This window comes from Somniosus microcephalus, chromosome 23 (genome assembly GCF_052327205.1).
Source record: "Somniosus microcephalus isolate GS21.2 chromosome 23, FLI_Smic_1.0, whole genome shotgun sequence".
Lineage (NCBI taxonomy): Eukaryota > Metazoa > Chordata > Chondrichthyes > Squaliformes > Somniosidae > Somniosus > Somniosus microcephalus.
Genome location: NC_141009.1, coordinates 9,175,675 through 9,202,037, shown reverse-complemented (window position 1 = coordinate 9,202,037; position 26,363 = coordinate 9,175,675). Strand labels below are relative to the sequence as shown.

General features: G+C 46.3%; 1 protein-coding gene across 1 annotated transcript in view; it reads left to right on the top strand.

Annotated features, from left to right (window-relative positions):
* Positions 1-26,363, top strand: part of LOC147101631 (uncharacterized) — a 688,387-nt gene that overhangs the window by 238,524 nt on the left and 423,500 nt on the right. The window contains 2 exon segments of the mRNA XM_085965351.1: positions 6,046-6,099; positions 24,345-24,389. Coding sequence (XP_085821477.1) covers positions 6,046-6,099; positions 24,345-24,389 — 99 coding nt within the window.

Below are 26,363 nucleotides of genomic sequence, written 5' to 3'. Positions count from 1 at the left end.
TACTGCGAAACCTAATAACCCCAGAGAAGCCCGTGGATAAGAATTTCGGAAGCATAGTAGAAATCCTACAGGACCACTTAAACCCCACACCGCTGCTGATAGCAGAAAGATTTAAGTTCCACAAACGGAACCAGCATAAAGACGAAAGTAATGCTGAGTACTTAACAGAACTGTGCAAGCTATCGAAACACTGCCAGTTTGGAGTGGGACTAGCAGATACGTTAAGGGACAAGTTTGTGTGTGGGCTTCAAAGAGAAGGAGACCGGCAATGATCCGACACTGTCTCGGGTATATGATTTGACGGTGAGGGGATGGCCAACACATGGCGACTCACTGTTGCCAGCATTCTCATCCAGAAGAGAACAGCTGTCAGTATGCCAGGGGACAGTGATGTGTGGATCCCGAGTGGTAATTCCACCCAAGTTAAGGGAGAAAGTGCTAAATGAGCTTCACGAAGGTCATCTGGAAGGGGTGAAAATGAAAAGCCTTGCTAGGGCTTATGTGTGGTGGCCGGGGATCGATCAACAAATCGAGGACCTAACCAAGAGCTGCTCAGGATGCCAGAAGGTCCAAAATGCACCACCACATGCCCCTCTACACCCATGGGACTGGCCCTCCTCTCCATGGCAACGGGTGCATATTGATTTTGCTGGTCCATTCATGGACTCAATGTTCTTAATAGCAGTGGATGCTCACTCGAAATGGCCTGAGGTGATAAAAATGTCCTCAACCACTACAGAGAAAACGATTGCAGTCCTACGGACCATATTTGCCAGGAACGGCTTGCCAGAGCAGATTTGCTCTGATAATGGACCACAGTTTGTGTCCGAAGAGTTTCGGAAATTTATGAGAAGGAATGGGGTAAGGCATTATACATCCGCCCCGTATCATCCAGCCACAAATGGATTGGCTGAGAGGTTCGTACAAACCTTTAAAAAGGCGATAAAGGCTATATGCGATGATGAAATTCCACTACAGCATAAGGTGGACAATTTCCTGTTAGCCTACAGAAATGCGACACATGCAGTTACCAACCAGACCCCGGCCATGATGTTCTTTAACCGAAGGTTGAGATCTCGTCTGGATTTGCTCAGACCAAATGTGCGAAGAAATGTTGAGGATAAACAATTCCAGCACATCAATGAGAAGCCGACAAGGAGCTTCAATGTAGGACAACCAGTCTTGGCCCATGACTACCGAACAGAGAAATGGCAACCCGGAACGATATGCACACAGCAGGGGCCATTAATGTACACAGTGGATGTCGGGGAGAACATTGTGAGACGCCACGTCGATCAGATCTTAGCATCACAGGAACGAGTCAACCCCATGTCTCGCGTACCTGGGGATGAACCCGACATACCGGTAGCATCTACCTCAGAAACAGTAGCAGTGGAAACTGTTGAACTAACCGACGAAAGGGGCCAGAATCGCCTCCGCACCAAGAACCTCAGGAAAGGCGCTATCCAGAAAGGATCAGGAAGCCACCCCAAAGACTAAATCTATAAATGGACTATTTCTGTTTAATGTGCATGTTAAAGTGTTAATTGTTATTTGAATATTATGGGTACTGCTAATCTAAAAGGGGAGGAATTGTAGTGTATGTACCTTTTAAGAGAGAACTACTTTTACAGCTCCTGTATACTGTAGTACCGGCAATGACCACCCCTGTATATAAGCCTTGAGCATGCCTCTGTACTGCCAGTCTTGAGACTACCCTACTCCAGTAAACACCTGTTGATTGTTAAGTTACAGCCTCCGTGTAGTTATTGGAAAACATCATACTCTAAGAATCACGGATCCAACACCGCCACCATCGCGCCCAAAACCCCGGCCCACGTAAGTTTCAGGGGTGGCAGGTACCCACCCCGCACTGGGACCCGCCGAAACCAGGCGGGAAGGGATTAGTGCCAATTAACTGCCTGTTAACAGGTAGTTAACAGGCAGTTTTTAGCCTAATCCCTATTTTGAGGGGTTTCGTGTGGGTTTCCCGATGGCTCCAAACCACGCCAGGTAGAGCAGGAGTTGGAGGGGTGGCGATGTCGGCGGTCAGGTGAGTGATGGGTGCATGAGTGCAAAGGTAAGTGTGTTTGGTGTATCTAAAGTGTGTAAAGTACTTTTACTTTCCTGTACTTACCTTAGCAGCCTTTCTTCCTGTAGCCATCGGGAGCACATCACTCAGTCGGAACTGAAAGCTGAACGGCTGCGATCTGTCAAAAGTGACAGCCTTCAGCTTTGAGTGCTGCTGAGAGTTCTAACTGAGTCTGTGCAGAATGACTCCGCTTAGAACTCAGAGTGTCAGTGTTTCACAGCTTCAAACAGCTGTGAGACACTGATATTTCATCTGTCAAGAACTCTTGACAGATGAAAATTCAGTCTGTGACATCACCTGTTGCTGGGTGGCCCTTAATTGGCCTGCTGAGCCCGCTGGGCGGGCTCAACAAGGTCAATCAAGGGAAAATCGCGCGGATTGGCCGGACGTCGAAGTAGGCGGGTCAAAAACCCGAAAGGGGAAGTCCCGCCTTCTTCCCGACAGGTTCGGCAAAATCTACCCCAGTGAATTCACCGTTATAACTTACACTTCCTTGTTTAGACGTGGCACTGTTCATTTCAGAATCCTTCAATCTGATTGGTTAAAGAGATACACAGTTTACTCAGATCCCAGCTTGCCCTGTAGAGGGCACCGCGCCGTTTCCATCTCGCACTTCCAGCAACCTGCAGGGCAAAATATCATTGACATTAAGCAGGCAAGGGCAAGTCTAACTAACAGCAGGCACCATTCGTTGGCCTGCCTAGTCAGTTTTTGGGCCATTGTATTATGTAGTGTGAGAGTGAGACTGAGCCATTCATACCCCAGGTTCACTCTTGGGTTCTGTGCTAAGTTAGCTGATTTCAGCTGAGGTTGTGATACTTGCTCTGCAATTGGCCGCCGCGTCCTTGGGCTAGAAAGGAGAAAAGTTAACGAGGTTCCCACTCCTGCTTGCTATTCAGTGACCTTTGCTGAAAATGTGTGTGTGTGGATGGCAGATGAAGATGGGATCATTCTTGGCTGGGATGCGTCCATAGTTAAAGAGGCTGCCATCTCTCACTGTCTAGACTCTCACATAAAGCAGTCAATTGGGTGGGGTACTGGAGAATTGCTGGCACTTGTGGAACCGTACCTCAACACAAGTGCTGGCCAGCGTTTTCTACTGCTGCGTCCCCGGCTCATGAAAGTGAATGGGCAGGAAATTCACGGCCTCGTGAGTACAGAAGAGGAAAACCCCAGCCATTGTCTTCAGGAGTGTTGGGGGCAAACAAAACTGCATTACCAGCCATAGAGAAATTGGACCACGATGGCACACAAACAACAGTAACTTGCAGTTAAACAGCATTTTTAATGTTAAAAAAGATCCAAGGAGCTTCAGAAATGTGAGGGAAAAAATGGAGTTCAATAGCGATTGAGAAGGCAGTGGGTTTTAAGGAGTGTTTTAATGGAGGAGAGAGAATTGGGGAGGTGGAGAAGCACAGGGGGTTGGGAAGGAATTCCAGAAAGTGGGATCCAGGCAGCTTAAGGCATAGCCACCAGGGGTGGGGTGAAGGGAGAGAGGATTAACAAGAGCCCGGAGTCAGAAATGGAGAATTTGTGGAGTAGATGTTTATAGGGCTGGTGGAATTTACATAAATATGGAGGGCTGAGACCAAGAAGGGATTTAAACATGAGGATGTTTTAAATTAAATTTGAGAGCCAATGTAGGTCAGCGAGGACAGGGGTGATGGATGGATAGGGCTTGGTGCGGGACAGAATACGGACAGCAGAATTTTGGATGAGCTAGAGTGTGGAAGTCATCCAGGAGAGCATTGCAGTATGGTGATGGAAAGGATATAGGGTTGGAAGCTCAGCTTGGAGTCGAACAGGATGCCAAGGTTATGAACAGTCTGGTTCAGTCTGAGATAGAGGCCAGGAAAGGGAATGGAATTGGTGGCGAATGTAGGGCGTTTGTGATGGGGACCAAAGACAACGGTTTCATTCTCCCAATCTTTCACTGGAGGAAGTTTTGGTTCATCCAAGACTGATGCTGAACAAGCAGTCTGACAACACCGAGGCAGTGGAGAAACAATCAAATTAAAGTTACAAAAATTCCAAGAAGGGCACAATTGTCATAACCAGATCAATTACTTCAAAAGACTGTCAAAAATGAAAATGAACAATAGATTGAGAGCTGAATGGAGAAGCTCAGATATGAGAGAGAGAAAATTGAGATGCAAAATACAAGGGAGTGCAGAAAGAGATCGAGACACAAAGAAAACTGGCAGACTGAGAGAGAAAAGCAAAATAAATTAAAATGTTGTACAGTTTATAAAACTTACTTTTACTCAGTGCTACATTTTTCCCATCTTAGTGGTTTGCCCTGTTATGTACATCTTAGATCAAAATATTCTAATAGCATAATTGTTTCCACAATTGTGTGTACACAGGAAAATACGCAGAGAAAAACCAACAATGAAATATTGAAAAAGCATTGTAACATGGTCATTAAGAATCTCAAGAAACATAATTTTCTGAATTGGCACTCTGAGATAAAAATTGCCCCGGTCACTTAGTGTGCCTAAATTGTAAACACATTCCTACTACATGACTTAGGAAGAGCTATTTTCCTTTTGGACTTTTACGATGCACTCTAGTTGAGAATCAGATTGGAGTCAGCTTACTTCCAAATGCCTGACTCTGTGTATTGCAGAGTAAAGTTCTGCATTCCAGCTCACCTTTCTTTTGAAGCCTTATTTTAATTTTAATCTTCAGTGTTCCTGCAGAAGCTTACTACAGGGACTTTCTGATAGAGCCTGGAGCTGCCCTCTTGTTGCTCCGAACAGTGGTTGAAACAGAAGCATTTGAATTATACTCGGCATGTCTGTATCAATTTAAGACATCTGGATACAGTGAGGTCGTGTCAGTCACCACTAATAATATCTTGTTTGTGTTTCTGTTGCCAGGCCCCGAGCCTTAGTGGTGTAGGAGCCATTTTCATTGTCTTGACTCAATAATAGTAGAGGGAAGAAGACAGTCGCTACAGAGAGTTATTTCTTTGCTGAGATCATTCAGTGACTTGGCGTATGTACTAAAGCAGAGTAAACCCCAAAAGCCTTGAAACTTCTGTTGGAGACATTAGCGGGCGAATGAATAATGCATTTGTATGGCGCTTCTCTGTCCTCTATTTTAGTTAACCCATTTAAATAGTTTAATACCTGGATTAAGATGGCAAATAGAGGAATGTCACACAAACACATGAAACATTCATGGGCTAATGTCATCAATGGTAATTTCAAAGCTAATCTCCATGGAAGTTGGTTCCATGCCAGGCTGATTCTGAACTGCGTATTTACTGTAACAGCAATTGCAGGTTTAACTGTGAGCTGAATCCGTGCCAAATCTATTTTAGATTATAAGCAAAAGCGTGTACAGGAGGTAAGCATGCAACTAATCTGGAACTTTTAATCTGGTCAATATTGGACTGGTACAGATCAGTGCAATTCATTAGTAATACAGAAACCCCCAGGATGGTTTTAAAGCAACACCAATATAGATCAAAATTATGTCTGTGTAAATTTAAAATAAAATTCCAGATGACTTGGACTAACCTGAACCTACTGAATTAAGAATAGTTCTGTGCTGTGGAATCATGCCCCTTGGGTTGAACTGAAACATGAATTCCTTGGAACAAGGGACGTCCTAGACTTTAATGCCAGGTTTTTACACTGAATCATGCTGCACTTGGCAGGGGACTTCTTTAATTGTGTGCATGCGTGAATACTATATAAGTAATACATCTGGAGAATAGTTTCCAAAGACATATGCTAGAGTGTGTTTAAAGCTATAATCCCAACTGAGACATTTCATTACTCTTTCTTAATAAAATGGAAGTTACTGTTGAAACCACATTCAAAAGGTTTTAAACTCTGAACATTTGATCATTGGAAACATTTAAAAAAGGCTAAAAAGTTGGCCACATTTTGGAGTTCCCTCTAGTGATCTTATCAGTAATATTGCCCGTCTCTTTCTCACAGGGGGAGCGTGGACCGGACGGAAGTCGAGGTGCCAAAGGTTATCCTGGCAGGCAGGTGCAGTAAATCTTCTCGTGCCGTGCAGTTTAATACAGAGACAATGTTCATATATTTGCAAAGCTTGTTTAATTGAGATTCTAGTCAAACAACCAAAAAGGCACATTAATGTGAGGCGATTGAACCTGATTTTAACATAGCTTTCTTTTAAACATTTTAAAATGGGAAGGTTAAGTGTTAATTGAACTGGCTAATGACAATTATTTTTCTAACACACTTGCCACCTGCCACAGGTAACACATACTAACGTCAACTTATAATCAAAATGAGTAAGAAGAACAAAGTAACTAGCTGGTGCCTTCAGTAGGTTTCCCAGGAAATTTCTCCTGAATTAGAATACTATAAGGTAGAAATTACAACCAAATTTCCGTCTACCATTTTAATCGAGGCGTTAAACTAATGAGGGAGCAATTTGAAACTGGTGCATTAAGCATCGTATGAGAACAGAGCTGATCAGAATTTCTACCCTTTAGTTTCCAGCATTGTTGTAAGGACAACATGGGTGAATTATCATGTTGAGTCAAAATATGGTGCGAAGGTGGTACAGAATTTGAACAAACTATGCTATACAGTTGCATGTTGAGTACAATAGCAGAATTGGGTATGCCATCTCTAATGGTAACTATATTTATTAATCAGCAGGCACTTGTATGTTTGCCGTATTAAAACAGAAAATGCTGGAAATGCTCAGCAGGTCAGGCAGCATTACCCAGGTCATCGACCTGAAACGTTAACTCTGTTTCTCTCTCCACAGATGCTGCCTGACCTGCTGAGTATTTCCAGCATTTTCTGTTTTTATTTCAGATTTCCAGCATCCGCAGTATTTTGCTTTTGTATTTTTTGCTGTCCCCGGTTCTGGCCTCACTTGATTCCACTGGCACGGATAGTGTATTAAATAACTATAATTGTCACTGGGCCAAGATCCTGGAACTCCCCACCTTAACAGCATTGTGGAAGCACATTCACCACATGGATTGCAGAGGTTCATGCAGAAGATCCGCCATTCTCGAGGGCAACCAGGGACGGGCAATAAATGCTGGCCTTGCTAACGACGCCCACATCCCGAGAATGAGTTTCAAAATAAATCATCATGGTATATCCATTACCGAGCAGTAAGACTATTCACTGCACAATCAATTGTGTTATACAGACAGCAACATTCCACAAGTCAGTGTAGTTGTGAAGCAACTGAATCAAACATTAATGATTATAACAAACTTCATGTGTAAGGTCACTTAATTCACAAGGGTATCCCATAGTTTGAATGGATTAGCTGCTGCAGTTGATATCCATTTAAAACTGGCAGCTTTACACGTAGAGCTTCAAAAGCAGAACTGAATGTGGAAAGTAGTGGATTCTTCCAGGCTGTTTTGACATTATATAAATTATTTTAGACCTCTTTATAAACTGACAGTATTAAAATACATGTTTTACTCAATTGATGTAACCTGAGTGAGTTAGGTAAAATAGGTCCTGTAAAAAATTCAGTGATCAAACTGAGATATGGATTATCTATTTTTATTTAGTCTAATAATTGTTTATGATGTACCATCCATATCTCTCTTCACCAAACAATATGTTAGCCCAGGATTTCCGTTTGCATATGACATTCCTCTGCCTTCTGTTAAAATAAAGGATTAAGGAATGTCATACAAATGCAATTTCTAGCTTCTAAAACTGAAATATATTAACATTTCTGATAAAGCTAATGGATGATACAGCTGTTGGGAACACTGTGTTCAATTAATGCTGATTCATTGTTCAATTTCATGAAATTGGCAAGAACACTACTTTAGTGTCGTTCTGACTTTGACTGGAAAAAATGGGAAGGGTTTTATTGTGAAAGACTGAATTTTTTTCTGAAAGATTAATTTACCCAAATATTAATCATTCTTCAGAACTGGAAAATCCACTAATCCCATCCCAGTCCTGCTTTTTATTCTGCTTCCTTGTGGGAAGGGAATGCATAGCATCCGTCTGACTATCCATGGCTTAACAATGCACTCAAATAAATCAAATGAATTCAGAAGGGCACCAAAGAGCTACATGAAATGTTATGGGTAAACTCCTTAGAGAACACATTTTTACCCCTTCAATAGATTAAAAAATCAAGTAGATATTACAGGGAGATAGTTAATTTGCATTGTGACTTTTGCATAAATTTATATTTATTTGCACATAGAAACTGGCAAATAACTTGTAAATATGTCATGGACAGTGTCCGTTGAACAAAAATCTTTGCCATTGTTGTTTCTTAGATTGAAGTAATTCCTGGTGCTTCTGTCTCCAATCACATCTGGACTGGGATTTTCCGCTTCTATGATTGCTAGCCCGCAACTTTATGCTTATTTACTTTAATAGGTGGAAAATCGCAGGCTGGCAAGCGGAGAAGCATAAAGCACAGCCCCTGACGTTTCCAGATTTCGCTCAAATTTTGTGAATTGCTCTGTTAATAACAGTAAAATACCCGCTACGTTCTGGAGTCCTTGAAGTGACAGATGTAACTTGAACAGATATTGGGCCAGATTTTGCGGTGGGTATGATGGCGTACTCTCGGATTATGCTGTCATACCGCTTTTGAAATGGACCACAAGTATGCGCTAAATCCCAAACTTGCGATCTGTCAAGTTACGACTTGACAGATCATCCGCTCGACCTTTGAAATCATCATTGCTGGCGCAGAGTTGAGCTAATTACCCACCAACTGCCCAGCAATTACATACAGAAATTTTACGGCTGATGCAATCAGGTGCTGGGCCGGTTTGCATCAGCGTAAGGGGATACCTCAAAAGATCCAAAGCATCGTTCGGATGGACAGTATTTAGCTTATTTCACTCACATAAGAGTGAAATTGTTAGTTTTTGTCCACACATTTTATTGAAACCCTGATGTTGAAGCTTGGTGCTGTCATTTCGCCAGTTTTTTTGTGTGCGGCAATCTGAATTCAACCAGTACTAAATCCCAAATAAAGAACGAAATGTTAAACCTAACTATATATTTATCTTATTTCCTGACATTAAAGCTTTTAAAGTATGGCGCTGTTGTCATTGACCGTGTCCATTCTGTGAGTGGACGCAACGGGTCAGGTGCCAGTCTGCACCCTCCTTTCTCCTCTGTCACCTTATTCCCCCTTGTATTAGTTATCATGTCCAACTTGACACTGTAACTTTATTCCCCCATGTACCTGATATCATATCCCATTGAACAATTAATTGTAAAAGCTTGATGCTGGTTCCCACATATCTGTCAAGAGGAAGCTCAGCGCTTCTGCACACGCTGCGCCCCTGGGATCCGTGGACCATTACGCTGCCCTCGAGTACGCAGCGTCCAAGAGCAAGTTTGCGAAGGAGGGTCCCCATCAGGTAAGTTCTTATTCTATTCGAATGCCGGCAGCGTACTCCATAGGTACACCGCCGGGCGCAAAATCTGGCCCAATGTATCAAAGTATGTTGAATGTGAGATACTTTTGCATTCAACCATACTTTCTAGAAACAGTTTATCAACCTGGAAAATCTTTTGAAGGACTGCTCCGTAGAACTGTTGGTGCTTGACACTTACTGAAGCAGATTTCTGCTTTGGTCAGTTGGGTGTCTGGTAAGCCTAAGAGCCATAAATGGTGAATAACTAGACTTGCTTCCTGGGGCTGAGCAAGCCAAGACCACGCTAACATGTGTGGCATTGGATTGCTGGGTCACCAGGAGCTGAAGGGGAAGAATCTTGAGCCTCAGGAACGGGTCTACCCCTCTGTTGCTGAGCCAGGTTAGCTAGTGAGTCATTAACAGTATCCTAGAGTACTGTGAACCTGCCTCATTCAGGTGTTGGATACTGAGTCTGCTGTGGAGGTCTGAGTTGCTTCCAAGTTTCCATCACCATGCCTGCCATTTAGGAGCCACCTCAACCCCAAAGAGACTGCGGTTACCTTCCCTCAAAGATCATAGTCACTGAGGCAGATGGAATGCAGATGCCTTTTTCTGGTGGTAGAGGTGAGGGTCTCCATAGTTAATGTAAACAAACCATTCTGATTCATTGAAATATCCAGAAGCTTTACAGTTCTGCAGAGTCCATTGGATTGCAATTATTTTGATAGGTGGCTTGTTTGAAATACTGTATGACACATGAAATAGTAAGCATTTTACACTAAAACAACCATTTTGTTTTCATTTCATGCACTGAGCTTGTAATTCAATTTCATTTAGCAAAACCCAACCCCCCGATAAACTAGAACAAAGGCCGCGGGCCCCGGTCACGTGTCGCTGAGGAAGTCTGACCCGCTCCGTGAGCCTGAATCCGCTCCGTGAGCCTGAATCCGCTCCGTTCGCTTCCCGGGACCCTCGGACTCCCAGGAGCTCTGAACCATGGCAGAGATGGCGGCCGTGACGGTCCGGTGCTGAGATCGCTCTCCCTGTTCCGGGTGGCCAGTTCTCGGCCAGCTCTCACCGCTCGCTCCCGCAACCGGAGCGAGGTGCTCGGCGAGTCAGGCAGAGGCAGCGCAGCGCGGTGAGCAGCAGCAGCCAAGCCGACCCGCTGGAGCACATCGGCCGGCAGCTCCTCGGCGGGAAGGAATTCCGACTGGGAGGAGGGGAGCCGAGCATGGCGGCCAGAGGCCGACCCGCGAAGAGGGAGAAGCAGGCCCCGGGCCATAGAGCGTGGAGCCGGCGACGGTGAAGAGGAGGCAGAATTGGAGCATTCACATCCCGACGATGTGTTCGGCGAGTCGGGCAGAGGAGCGCAGTGCAACGAGCAGCAGCAGCAGACTCACGACAAGCTGCAGCACGTCGGCCGGCAGCTCCATTTCGGGTAACTCGCAGTCCGGATGGGAGGAGGGGAGCCGGGCATGGTGGCCAGAGCAGGAGAAGCAGGCCACCACACGTGGAGCCGGCAACAGTGAGGAGGAGGCCGCGGTGAAGAGGAGGACGGAGCGGCTGGGGGACATCGTGCTCCCACTGCCACGGGAAGCCATTGTATTGACTCTGAACGCGGCGCTGTATGTAAGCTTAAATCTCTTTGGTTTATAGTTTCTAAGGTGCGATATTCATCATCTAGAATCAAGACAGAGGGTATTTAAAAATAATATCAAATTTAATTAATTACATAGAATGGGAGATCAGGTGATGTGTTGCTGCTGCAATATGTGGGAGCTGGTGGACACCATTGATGCTCACGGTGATCACATTTGCAGTAAGTGTTGGCTGCTCGAGGAATTCCGGCTCCGTGTTGAAGAGCTGGAGTCCGAGCTTCAAACACTGAGACACATCAGGGAGGGGGAGAGTTACCTGGACTCTGTGTATCACGAGGTAGTCACACCAATTAGATTAATGAATTCAGATGTAGTCCGTGGCCAGGGTCAGGATGGTGTGACTAGAAGTGAGGCAGGTACGGGGATCCAGAAGGTAGTGTTGGAGGAGCCGCAGCCCTTGCACTTGTCCAACAGGTTCGAGGCTCTTACTCCCTGTGAGGATGGGAACAGGGACTGCGGGGAGGATGAGCAACCTGGCCACAACACCGTGGAGCGGGGAGCCATTCAAGTGGGGGGAGTTAAAAGAAATGTTGTAGTGGTAGGGGATAGTATCGTTAGGGGGATAGATAGAGTTCTTTGCAGCTGAGAGCGAGAGTCCCGAAGGCTGTGTTGCCTGCCCGGTGCCAGGGTTAAGGACATCTCCTCTGGACTGGAGAGAAACTTGGAGTGGGAGGGGGAGGATCCAGTTGTCGTGGTCCATGTTGGTACCAATGACATAGATAGGACAAGGAAGGAGGTTCTGCTGAGGGAGTTTGAGCAGCTAGGGGCCAAATTAAAAAGCAGAACCACAAGGGTAATAATCTCTGGATTATTACCTGAGCCACGAGCGAATTTGGCTAGGACAAATAAAATTAGAGAGTTAAATGCGTGGCTCAAAGACTGGTGTGGGAGAAATGGGTTTTGCTTCCTGGGACACTGGCACCAGTACTGGGGCAGGAGAGAGCTGTTCCGTTGGGATGGGCTTCACTTGGCCAGTGCTGGGACTAGAGTCCTGGCGGATAATATAACTAGGGCTGTAGAGAGGGCTTTAAACTAACGAGTGGGGGGGAGGTTCCTAGAGAGCAAATAATAAAAATGACAACAGAGAAGGTCATAGACTTAGGTAGCAGTGGGGAAATTAAAAACCAGAGCGTGTCAGAAAGGGGCAGAAGGTATGGAGTAAAAGGTAAAGTAATAAAAAGGGCAAAAGCAGGAACTAAGTGTCACAAAACATATTTGAAAGTTTTCTATCTGAATGCACGTAGCATTCGTAACAAAATAGACGAGTTAATGGCACAAATAACTACATATGGGCATGATCTTGTGGCCATTACAGAAACATGGCTGCAGAGTGACAATGCCTGGGAATTAAACATACCAGGTTATTTAACGATCAGGAAGGACAGGCAGGAAGGAAGGGGAGGTGGGGTGGATATGTTAATAAAGGAAGGAATCACTGTAATACAGAGAAATGATATTGGGTCAAAAGATCAGGATAATGAAACAGTTTGGGTGGAGATAAGGAATAATAAGGGGAAAAAAACACTAGTGGGCGTAGTCTATAGGCCTCAGAACAGTTGCAACTCTGTTGGACGGAGTATTAATCAGGAAATAGTTGAGGCTTGTAAGAAGGGAACATCTATAATTATGGGGGATTTTAACTATCATATTAATTGGACAAATCAAATTGGGCAGGGCTGCCTTGAGGATGAGTTCATTGAGTGTATTAGGGATGGGTTTCTTGAGCAGTATGTAACTGAACCGACCAGGGGGCAAGCAACCTTAGATCTGGTCCTGTGTAACAAGACAGGATTAATTAAAAATGTCCTAGTAAAGGATCCCCTTGGAATGAGTGACCATAACATGGTTGAATTCCATATTCAATTAGAGGGTGAGAAGGTTGGATCTCAAACAAGCGTGCTAAGCTTGAATAAAGGAGACTATGAAGGTATGAGAGCGGAATTGAGTAGAGTGGATTGGGAAAATAGATTAAAGGGTAAGACGATATATGATCAGTGGTGTACATTTAAGGAGTTATTTTACAACTTCCAAAAAATATATATTCCACTGAGAAGAAAAGGGTGTAAAAGAAAAGACAGCCATCCGTGGCTAAGTAAAGAAATTAAGGATAGTATTCGACTAAAAACAAGGGCATATAAGGTAGCCAAATCTAGTGGGAGGATAGAGGATTGGGAAAACTTTAAAAGACAGCAAAAAAATAACAAAAAGATTGATTAAGAAAGGGAAGATAGATTATGAAAGTAAATTAGCAAAAAATATAAAAACAGATAGTAAGAGTTTTTATAGTTATATAAAAAGAAAAAGGGTGGCTAAAGTAAATGTTGGTCCCTTAGAGGATGAGACCGGGAAATTAATGGTGGGAAATATGGAGATGGCAAAAACACTGATTGAATATTTTGTATCAGTCTTTACAGTAGAAGACACTAAGAATATCCCAACACTGGACAAACAGGGGGCTAAAGGGGGGGAGGAGCTAAACACGATCAAAATCACTAAGGAAGTGGTACTCGGTAAAATAATGGGACTCAAGGCGGATAAATCACCTGGACCTGATGGCTTACATCCTAGGGTCTTGAGGGAAGTGGCGGTAGGGATTGTGGATGCATTGGTAATAATTTTCCAAAACTCCCTGGACTCGGCAAAGGTCCCGGCAGACTGGAAAACTGCTAATGTAACACCCTTATTTAAAAAGGGCAGTAGACAGAAGGCTGGAAACTATAGACCGGTTAGCCTAACATCTGTGGTAGGTAAAATATTGGAGTCCATTATTAAGGAGACAGTAACAGGACATTTGGATAATCATAATTTAATAGGACAAAGTCAGCATGGTTTTATGAAGGGGAAGTCATGTTTGACAAATTTGCTGGAGTTCTTTGAGGAAGTAACATATAGGGTGGATAAAGGTGAACCAGTGGACGTAGTGTATTTAGACTTCCAAAAGGCATTTGACAAGGTACCACACAAAAGATTATTGCTTAAGATAAAAAATCACGGGATTGGGGGTAATATTCTGGCATGGATAGAGGATTGGCTATCTAACAGAAGGCAGAGAGTTGGGATAAATGGTTCATTCTCAGACTGGCAATCAGTAACAAGTGGTGTTCCGCAGGGGTCAGTGCTGGGTCCCCAACTCTTTACAATCTATGTTAACGATTTGGAGGAGGGGACCGAGTGTAACATATCAAAGTTTGCAGATGATACTAAGATGGGAGGGAAAGTAGTGAGTGAGGAGGACATAAAAAACCTGCAAGGGGACATAGACAGGCTAAGTAAGTGGGCAGAGATTTGGCAGATGGAATACAATACTGGAAAGTGTGAGGTTATGCACTTTGGCAGGAAAAATCGTAGAGCAAGTTATTATCTTAATGGCAAGAAACTGGAAAGTACTGAAGTACAAAGGGATCTGGGGGTCCTGGTGCACGAAACTCAAAAGGTTAGTATGCAGGTGCAGCAAGTGATTAAGAAGGCCAATGGAATGTTGGCTTTCATTGCTAGGGGGATAGAATATAAAAATAGGGAGGTATTGCTTCAGTTGTACAAGGTATTGGTGAGACCGCACCTGGAATACTGCGTACAGTTTTGGTGTCCATACTTAAGAAAGGACATACTTGCTCTCGAGTCAGTACAAAGAAGGTTCACTCGGTTAATCCCGGGGATGAGGGGATGGACATATGAGGAGAGGTTGAGTAGATTGGGACTCTACTCATTGGAGTTCAGAAGAATGAGAGGCGATCTTATTGAAACATATAAGATTGTGAAGGGGTTGGATCGGGTGGATGCGGGGAGGATGTTCCCGATGATGGGTGAAACTAGAACTAGGGGGCATAGTCTTAGAATAAGGGGCTGCTCTTTCAAAACTGAGATGAGGAGGAACTACTTCACTCAGAGGGTGGTAGGTCCATGGAATATGCTGCCCCAAAAAGCTGTAGAAGCTACATCATTACATAAATTTAAAACAGAAATAGACAGTTTCCTAGAAGTAAAGGGAATTAAGGGTTACGGGGAGCGGGCAGGAATTTGGACATGAGTCTAGGTTCGGATCGGTCATGGCCCTGTGGGTAGCGGAGCGGGCCCAGGGGCCGTGTAGCCTGATCCTGCTCCTATTTCGTGTGTCTAATTCTGTTAGATTCAGGAGATGGTTCTGTGATAGTGGATTGGCGGTTAGGATCAGATCAGCCATGATCTTATTGAATGGCGGAGCAGGCTCGAGGGGCCGATTGGCCTACTCCTGCTCCTATTTCTTATGTTCTTATAGCTGACGCGTCCCTACGGGGAACAAGCATTCCATTGTACTTGTTACATATGGCAAATAAATCTAATCTGAATCTGAATCTGAATCTGATTCTTTATAATACTTTACACATGAAGATGGCTAATATAATTTGTTTCAAACACTCTTGGATGCAAAGATTTGCAGGAAGTTTGCTACCTGTACAACAAAATAAAACAGGTATAGCTCCACAAAACTGGAACGCAGGCAAGGCCAATGGATTTGGTCTCGTCTTTTGTGTGAGCTCAGCAATAACTTACTGTTACAGTCTATTGTTCGTCACATCCAGTTGCTTAGTGTTGCTGCTGTCAAAAGCTGCAGGTTACTCATGAAATTTAGGCTTGTACTGCACGCTGCTGTGATAAGGAGTTCACTGTTGCAGGAACACCAGTGTAAGTACTCATGCTTGAACTTTTTGTGCGAGCAGGAGCTTCCTGTTACACATGTCTCAAAATATACAAACAGAAGAAAACTGGAACGAGAAAAGTCTACTTGGTCCATCAATCCCACGCCTCCCATTCACCATGTACAAACTTTTAGCCCACCTGTTTAATTTCCTGAGGAAATGTTCTGTGTGGGCACTTCCTGATTCTCCAAATGTAGTCAAGCAAAACCCTAGTACAGGAAACTCTCGTTTAACCGGCACCTAAATATCCAGAAATCTCTCTTAACCGGCAAAATTCAGGAGTAGGTTCAGGTAAGTTTTACTATATATTAGTGGCTGTGTAACCGGGGTTCCTGCACCTGTGGCCGCGCAACAGGGACTCCTGGATCTGTGGCCGTGTAACCGGGGTTCCTGCACAAGTGCTGTGTAACTGTGACTCCTGCACCTGTGGTCTCTGTGGTAAACCACTTTTATCGTTACACTATAGTTATCACTGTTGTATTGTTATCACCGTTATCACTGTTGTATCACGATACGAGGTCGCCTCTTGTCGCGCTGTTATACCTGGGCTGACCACCTCCGACTCCGCCCATGGCTCCACCTACCTGCCCAGGTATAAAGGTAGTCGACTGGCTGGTATTCCTCCTTGTTGGACCCGATCACCCACGAGGGTGGGCTCTGTTATTTAGTCAATAAAAACCTTTAGTTACGTTCCTAACTCGTCGCTTTTTATTGGACGAATTGATAGGTATATCAATTTTATTGACTAAATTTTAAAGATGTCTACTACTGGCCAGCCAGAAGCCCTCCCAGAAGCACAGCCACACCAGCCGGCTTGGCTGCAAGCCCTCAAACCACCGTACCTGGATCTAAACCCACAGGCAGCAAACGCAGCCCTCAACTTCAAACACTGGCTGGACTGCTTCGAATCCTACCTGGAAGAATCCGGCGCCCCGCAGAGATCCAAACTAAGACTTCTGAACGCCCAAGCGAGCCCGAGAGTATACGCACTCATCCAGGACACGACTACGTACGAGGCCGCTATCAACCTACTGAAACAGCAGTACCGCAGCCCGGTAAATTACATGTACACCAGGCACCTCCTAAGATCCCGCCCGCAACAGCCAGGAGAGTCTGCAGCTGAATTTTTACGGGCGCTAAGAGCACTCGGCAGGAACTGTGACTTTAAAGCGGTGACGGCTGTTGAAAATACGGAAGATAATATCCGCGATGCCTTTGTGAAAGGCCTACGGTCCGACTACTCACGGCAAAGACTGCTTGAAGCTAAAGACCTCGACCTGGACAAAGCTGAAGCCCTCGCTCTCTCCCTGGAGGTGGCCCATCAGGACCAGGAGGCGTTTTCCAGGTACTGCTCGCGACCCTGGGACTCGGGCCCGACCCCTACCGCAATACCCTTCGCAGCGCCGCCCCCGGGACCTACCCCGACCCCTACCGCAATACCCTTCGCAGCGCCGCCCCCGGGACCTACCTCAGCGTCGGCGTCCCGGACCCGACCGGGCCCGCCACCCCCGGTACCGGCTCCGACATCGGGCACCCGCGATCGGGCCGCCGGCTGCTTCTTTTGCGGCCAGGAGAAGCACCCGAGGTCGCGCTGCCCAGCCAGGAACTCTACCTGCACAACCTGCAGGAAGAAAGGCCACTTCTCTAAGGCCTGCAGGAGCGGATCTTCAGAGGCCAGCAGTGCCTCATGCGAACTGTGGGGGCGGCCATCTTCTTTCACGGCAACTGAGGCCAGTATCCCCACACGTGAGTCATGGGGCGGCCATCTTTGATCAAGGCAACCGACCCCAATAGTGCCTCATGTGAGTTATGGGGGCAGCCATCTTCTCCGCCATTTTGTCCTACCTCGTGGGAGACGCCATTTTACCCACCACGCCCGACTGCCACCGGGCCCCCGGACCCGACGACCGCCTCGCCCGCAGACGACAACGACTCGCTTACCTACACGCTAGCCTCCGTCACTCTGGATCAAGCCCGCCCACACCACCTGTCCAAGTCGATGATGGACATCAAAGTAAACGGCCACGCCACGACCTGCCTGTTCGACAGCGGAAGCACGGAGAGCTTCATCCACCCAGACACGGTGAGCCACTACTCCCTCCCTGTCCTGCCAACGCGCAACCGAATCTCGATGGCATCGAGGTCCCACGCCACGGACATTAGCGGCTACTGTGCTGTGACCTTGTCGGTTAAGGGTACAGAGTATAAAAACTTTAAACTCCTCATCCTCCCCCAGCTCTGCGCTGCCGTCCTACTAGGGCTGGACTTCCAATCCCACCTCCAAAGTGTAACCCTAGCATACGGTGGACCCCTCCCCCCACTCACAGTCGACAACCAGCGAAGGTTAAACCGCCCACCGCGTAACACCTGCAGCCTATCCACCCTCAAGGTGCCGCCACCTTCCCTGTTCGCTAACCTCACCCCCGACTGCAAACCCGTCGCTACCAAGAGCAGGCGGTACAGCGCTGGGGACAGAGCTTTCATTAGCTCTGAGGTGCAGCGTCTCCTGAAGGAGGGCATCATCGAGGGGAGCAACAGCCCCTGGCGTGCCCAGGTCGTGGTCGTTAAGACCGGCGATAAAAATCGCCTGGTCATCGACTACAGCCAGACCATAAACAGATACACCCAGCTGGACGCATACCCCCTTCCCCGCATATCTGACATGGTCAATCAGATTGCACAATACCGCGTATTCTCGACCATCGACCTTAAGTCGGCCTACCACCAACTCCCTATCCACCCTGAGGACCGCCAGTACACCGCCTTCGAGGCGAATGGGCGCCTATACCACTTCCTTAGGGTCCCCTTCGGTGTCACCAACGGGGTCTCGGTCTTCCAAAGGGAGATGGACCGGATGGTTGACCAGAACGGACTGCAGGCCACATTCCCCTACCTAGATAACGTCACCATCTGCGGCCGCGACCGGCAGGACCACGACGTGAATCTGGAGAAATTCCTCCGTACAGCCCAACGGCTGAACCTCACCTACAATAAGGAGAAATGTGTGTTTAACACCTCGCGCCTTGCCATCCTTGGCTGTGTAGTAGAGAACGGACTCATCGGCCCCGACCCCGAAAGAATGCGCCCCCTCATGGAGCTACCCCTCCCCCACTGCCCTAAGGCACTTAAGAGAACCCTGGGGCTCTTCGCCTACTATGCCCAATGGGTGCCCAATTATGCGGACAAAACCAGACCCCTCATGAAGTCCACATCCTTCCCCCTTACGGAGGAAGCGTGCGCAGCCTTCTCCCTCATTAAGGGAGACATTGCCAAGGCCACTACGCACGCAGTGGATGAGTCCATCCCCTTCCAAGTCGAGAGCGATGCATCCGACTTTGCCCTAGCCGCCACCCTTAACCAGGAGGGGAGACCGGTGGCCTTCTTCTCAAGGACCCTACAGGGCCCTGAGATCCGACACTCGTCGGTCGAGAAGGAGGCCCAGGCGATTGTGGAGGCGGTACGACGCTGGAGGCACTACCTGGCAGGCAAACGATTTACCCTCCTTACCGACCAACGTTCGGTCGCTTTTATGTTTAATAACAAGCTGAGGGGCAAAATCAAGAATGACAAGATCTTGAGGTGGAGAATCGAGCTCTCCACCTACGATTATGATATCTTGTACCGGCCAGGTAAGCTGAACGAACCCCCCGATGCTCTGTCACGAATTACATGCGCCAGCGCGCAAAGTGATAGACTTCAGACCCTCCACAACGACCTCTGCCACCCCGGGGTCACCAGACTTTACCACTTCATTAAGGCCCGCAACCTGCCCTACTCCATCGAGGAGGTCAGGACCATAACCAGGAACTGCCAGACCTGTGCCGAGTGCAAACCGCACTTCTTTAGGCCGGACAGAGCAAGCCTGATCAAGGCCACCCGCCCCTTCGAGCGCCTGAGCATCGACTTTAAGGGGCCCCTCCCGTCCTCTGACCGTAACGTGTACTTCCTCAACATTGTTGATGAGTACTCCCGTTTCCCCTTCGCCTTCCCCTGCCCAGACATGACCAGTACCACGGTCATTAAATGCCTGAACGACCTCTTCGCCTTGTTCGGGTTCCCAAACTATATACATAGTGACCGGGGCTCCTCTTTCATGAGCGAGGAACTCCGTCAGTTCCTACTAGCGAGAGGTATTGCAGCAAGTAGGACCACCAGCTACAACCCCCGAGGGAACGGCCAGGTGGAAAGAGAGAACGCGACGGTATGGAAGGCCGTCCTCTTAGCCTTAAAGTCTAAGGGCCTCCCAACCTCCCGCTGGCAGGAAGTCCTCCCGACAGCGCTGCACTCCATCCGGTCACTACTTTGCACTGCCGTTAACGCCACCCCCCATGAACGAATGTTTGTTTTCCCCAGGAAGTCGACTACGGGAACCACTCTACCAACCTGGCTGACCTCTCCGGGGCCCGTCTTGCTGCGAAAGCACGTGAGGGCCCATAAAACAGACCCCCTGGTCGAGAGGGTGAACCTCCTGCACGCCAACCCCCAGTACGCCTACGTGGCTTACCCAGACGGGCGGGAGGACACTGTCTCCTTACGAGACCTCGCACCCTCGGGCACTCCGGAGACACCACCTTTACCCCCCCCCCACCACCCCCCCAATTCCAGCCCAGGTAGACGGCATGCCGGAACCCCACGAGCCTTCGCCGACCACGCAGACACCAGCACTAACACCGGATAATGCAGCACCGCCGCTGCGACGATCGGAGAGGCTTACGAGGCCTCCGGACAGACTGACATACCAGAACTGGTAGTACACTTCACCCCGCCGGACTCAAATCTAAACAAGGGGTGAATGTGGTAAACCACTTTTATCGTTACACTATAGTTATCACTGTTGTATTGTTATCACCGTTATCACTGTTGTATCACGATACGAGGTCGCCTCTTGTCGCGCTGTTATACCTGGGCTGACCACCTCCGACTCCGCCCATGGCTCCACCTACCTGCCCAGGTATAAAGGTAGTCGACTGGCTGGTATTCCTCCTTGTTGGACCCGATCACCCACGAGGGTGGGCTCTGTTATTTAGTCAATAAAAACCTTTAGTTACGTTCCTAACTCGTCGCTTTTTATTGGACGAATTGATAGGTATATCAGTCTCGTACCTTGGTAAGTATACTTCTCTGTAATCCAGACTTTTTGATCAACCGGCACCACGCCGGTCCCGTCGGTGCTGGATAAAAAAGAGTTTCCTGTATATTCCTTCGTGCTCACAAGTCCAATGTTCGACTCTGACCTGCTGCCCACCTCTGGTAATATTGTCCTCTCTCTTCCCACCCACAACTGCAGAGGACCATCATGTCTTAAGGAGTATTTGATCATTCCAATCTATATCTGTTCCTATAAACTACAATCCCATTCTTAGCCAGGATCATTTTCAAGGAGTTAATCTGGAACAGTTCCCATGGATTGGAGGGTAGCTAATGTTACCCCAATATTCAAAAAAGGTGGTACAGGTCCACAATCCCTTATCCGCAATTCCGAAATTCGAAAAGCTCTGAAAACCGAAAGTTTTTTCGTGGAGCGTCACTCATGCGCACAACATGACCCGAGTGACGCCAAACATGACCCGAAGCGGCCGATGCTTGACCCACGCAGGTGTGAGGCATCAGTTGTGTCTCAACGCTGCTACCAGTCACACGTGCGTCTGCTGCTCTCTGATATTTTTTGTTATTTTGTGATTTTGAGTTTAATTTCACTGTGAAAATGTCAAAAAGAGCTGCAGATACCCCTACCGTTCTGAAATCCGAAAAATTCCGAATTCCGAAACACATCTGGCCCCAAGGGTTTCAGATAAAGGATTAATAACCTGTAGAGAGAAAACGGGGAATTACAGACCGGTAAGCCTGACATCGGTAGTGGGGAAAATGCTAGAGTCCATTATAAAAAATGTAATAGCAAAGCACTTGGAAAACAGTGACAGGATCGGACAAAGTCAACATGGATTTACAAAAGGTAAATCGTGCTTGACTAATCTACTGGAATTTTTTGAGATGTAACTGGTAAAATAGATAAGGGAGAACAAGTGGATGTGGTGTATTTGGACTTTCAGAAGACTTTCAGTAAGGTCCCTCTTAAGAGATTAGCATGTAAAGTTAAGGCACATGGGATTGGGGGCAAGGTACTGACTTGGATAGAGAACTGGTTGGCAGACAGGAAGCAAAGAGTTGGAATAAACGGGTCTTTTTCCGAGTGGCAGGCAGTGACTAGTGGGGTACCGCAGGGATCGGTCCTAGGACCCCAGCTATTCACAATATATATTAATGATCTAGACGAGAGAACTAGATGTAATATCTCCAAGTTTGCAGATGACACAAAGCTGGGTGGGCGTGTGTGCTGTGAGGAGGATGCCGAGAAACCCCAGTATGATTTGGACAGGTTGGGTGATTGGGCAGATGCATGGCAGATGCAGTATAATGTGGATAAATGCGAGGTTATCCACTTTGGTGGCAAAAACAGGAAGGCAGATTATTATCTGAACGGCAATAGATTGGGAGAAGGGGAAGTGCAACGAGACCTGGGTGTCCTTGTGCACCAGTCGCTGAAGGTAAGTATGCAAGTGCAGCAGGTGGTTAAGAAGGCAAATGGTATGTTGGCCTTTGTAGCGAAAGGGTTCCAGTACAGGTACAAGGATGTCTTGCTGCAGTTGTACAGGGCCTTGGTGAGACCACACCTTGAGTATTGTGTGCAGTTTTGGTCGCCTTATCTGAGGAAGGATGTTCTTGCCATGGAGGGAGTGCAGCGAAGATTCACCAGACTGATGCCTGGGATGGCAGGAATGATGTATGAGGAGAGATTGGGTCAATTGGGCTTATACTCGCTGGAGTTTAGAAGAATGAGAGGGGATCTCATTGAAACTTATAAAATTCTAACAGGACTAGACAGACTAGATGCAGGAAGGATGTTCCCGATGGCTGGGGAGTCCAGAACCAGGGGTCACAGTCTAAGGATAAGGGGTAAGCCATTTAGGACAGAGATGAGGAGGAATTTCTTCACCCAGAGAGTGGTGAACCTGTAGAATTCTCTACCACAGAAGGCTGTTGAGGCCAATTCATTAAATATATTCAAGAAGGAGTTAGATATATTTCTTAAGGTTAAAGAGATCAAGGGATATGGGGAGAAGGCAGGGACAGGGTACTGAATTTGGATGATCAGCCATGATCTCATTGAATGGCGGAGCAGGCTCGAAGGGCCGAATGGCCTACTCATGCTCCTATCTTCTATGTTTCTATGTTAATCAGCTCAACGTTAACTATATTTGCTTAGAGCCTGTTCCACCTAATTCACTCATGGAGGAAGAAAATCAATTATTTTTCATCTCGAGTCTCTTGAGTCTAGTTAACTTTAGCCCTGCTTCATCTACTTCTTTGCTCATAACATAAATCAAATAGCTCGCTTACCTCTGTTATTAATGCCGCTCCCCATTTAAAAGACTGGAGTATGGGTCCTCTCAATCTTCTTTTCTCCAAGAAAAGTAACTTAATTTCTCTGAGATTCTGTTTTAACTTAAGAGCCCTAAATCCCAGATTTTTTCATGTTGCTCTTCCCTGAATTAACCTGGACGCATCAATATACTTTTTAAGGTGCTGAACAATGTACAGAATGTTCCAACTGGTTCACTGACAAAAGTCAAGTTTTACTAGGGGGTGTATTTATCTGAAAATTCTTGTACCCTTTGTTAGTTTTGAGCTGTAGTTTAACTTCCTGATGTCAGCATCGCAAAGATTATTGTTTGTGTTACATCATATCAACATGATGTAAATAAAGTTAGGTGGGCAGGGCAGTGTGTTAAAATCCTTCAATATTTTTTAAAGATAAACGTATTTACGAAACAGCATAAAACATCTGTTTAAAAACAAATAGTGAGAAATAGGCCTTGATTTTAACCCCGTTTCCACCCCCCCCCCCCCAAACCCGGTAGAAACCAGGTGGGGGGCAGTTAAACTGGATCGGGGGAACTTACCCACTCCTTTCCCATTCCAATCTGGCCACCAATTTTAAATTGCAGATGGCAAGGACACTTGCCCCAAGCTGGCGGGGTCCTCTTTAAATATGCAGATCGGGCTCCGATGATGTCATCGGGACGCGATCTGCCATTTTAACCTAAGGCCTGAGCGGGGGGATCAGTATTGGCTTCTCCACCAGGCCAAATCTGACGGGAACAGCAGCAAGGGCCAGAAGTGGCCCAGCAAGGTGAGTTTAAAATAAGAATAAAATCAGTTTCATTGTGGCCCAAGAGGAGCAAGAGTGCCTGCCCGAAATCCCCCGCCCAACGACAGGGATTCCCTTCCCCGAGCCCTCCAATGGACTTAGCTTGTTTCGGGACCGTTCCTGCGGGTCACCGGATCTGCTTCCGCCCACGGAGCAAACAGTAATTCCTGACGGGTTTTTGCATGTGTAATTGAGGCCTGGGAGCTAGATTCTCTCAGGGCCTCAGCATGTGAGCTTGTCACTTGCCTTGCGACCGCCACCCATGCACCGATCCCACCGCGAGTTAAAATCGAGGCCGTAGTTTCTAAAATTTCCTTTTTTGAACCTGTTGTTTCTTTTACAGGGTTTACCGGGACCAGTGGGGAAACATGGACCTAAAGGATTTCGGGTAAGTGACTACGCTGAATCCATCTCCTGCTTTTCCATGATACCAAATGGTTTTGTTAAATGTCTATTAAAACTGTTTCAGTGATTAAGCACTTCATTGTGTTAACTGGATAATCCTCTTTCCGAGGGACATTTGACAGTCTTATAAACAACTATTAAACCAAATCCCAATAAAAAGCTCACATTGATTTAGATCAGTTCTTTTAAATGTGCTATCATAGGTTGTGCTTGGTATTAACTCAGGTTCTTAGCAACTTAGTTATTCTGTTTGTTAATTTAAATATAAAATTTAAACTGTTTCGAATCTTAGTAAAACTAAACAATTTTCAGATACTAAATCCTGTCTAAGTAAGAGATGGGACCCTATGAAACATCAGGTATTGGCACCATTTTAACTTGTGTTTTTTTCTTTTAGTGAATGGAGTGACAGCAGCTCCTTTGGCCCATTTCCTTTACTGCACATGATACAGGAGTAGACATGATAGACTTAATGCCACATTGTCCCCATTTCCTTAACCTTTATTTCCAGATGGTAGACAAGGTAAAAGATCTGCAGGATTTCACAATCTAAGGGTATCCAAACCTTAGTATTAAACCTTTTTCTAGAGATAATCTCCAAAGATAATTAAATAAACATTTCTTCTTCTTCATTCTTGCCATCCTCAACACATTAATGGAGTGAAGTTATGCCTCAAAACCATTCAACTGGGGAAAGATCACAGGGATGGTATCTCTTTAAGATGACTTGTCTTTAAGATGACTTGACATTGTGATGTCACGACATTGGGAACCTCACCCACATAACCTTCCCAGTTCCGGTACTTTATATAAGGTGAATCACACTCCTGAGGCTTCAGTTTGTTTTTCTCAACGTGAAAAAGTTCTGGCCTCACACCATTTTCAGTCATTGTCAGGTTTTTGTATTCATCAGTCACATGAACGTTCAACAGTTTCCAAACATGTCGAGCCCAATACGAAGTGTAGCAGGACACTTATAATGGAGGAGGGCCATGGCTGCTGCCTTCATTGTCTGTTCAGCAAACATGACATGGCTGTTTGTCAAATATATCTGGATTTCTTCATCAGGACTCCATGGGACTATCTGCGACAATTCCACTGGATCTTTCAAGAATGCAGCCAGTGCAAGTTGAAACATGGCAAGGCATTGGTAGCAGCTGATTCTGTGCTAACTGACCCAATACCAACCAAATACCCGAGTGTGGCCATGGTTACACTCAATTTTGTTAGCCCTGGACAGTCTGGAGTGTACTATCAACAACTAGCTCTGTACCAACATGCTCTACTGTGGTTCCCATAAGTTGCATTATTCTTGCACGTCAGACCTTTGAACAAGTTCCTCAGTTGCCTCAGAACATGCAGTCAGTGTGTCCAGGATTGGCTGCCCACCAACCTTATCAATATCCACTTTCACAATATCCACTTTCACCTGGCCATCTAGCTTTTTCATCAAACGTTCCTAAAATTCAGTCTTCAGGATCACAGCAATCAGTACAAGGTGCTACCCTTTTGTCATCCTCAGTCTCTAAGGTTTCCATGAAATACCCATGTGTTGTTGCAATCCATCTACACATTTGCACTTGCGCGTCTATTTCTATGCAGCTGACTGGTTTCCTTTCAAGACGCAGTCTTCGGCATGTTCCAGGAGCTTTGTTTCCTCATCAATAATGGGAAGTCTCAACTGGAGGACATGATCCATGCCAGAGTTTCTTGCCAACAGGCTTGGGTTGCAGTTGTAGGGAGTGGTCTCCACCCAATGGAAAGGAGATCGGATCACAGTAGAACACCTCTTCCATGTTATCATTCTGACGGTGATCATATGAGTACTCCCCAATACGAGGCTCTTCTGAAAATCCTTGCAGTTGAGCCTATTTTGTGAATGGTTCTGTTGTCCCAACTAATGGAGATAGACCAACACTGTGCACTGGATCTGAGTTGATGGTTCAACTTCAAACGG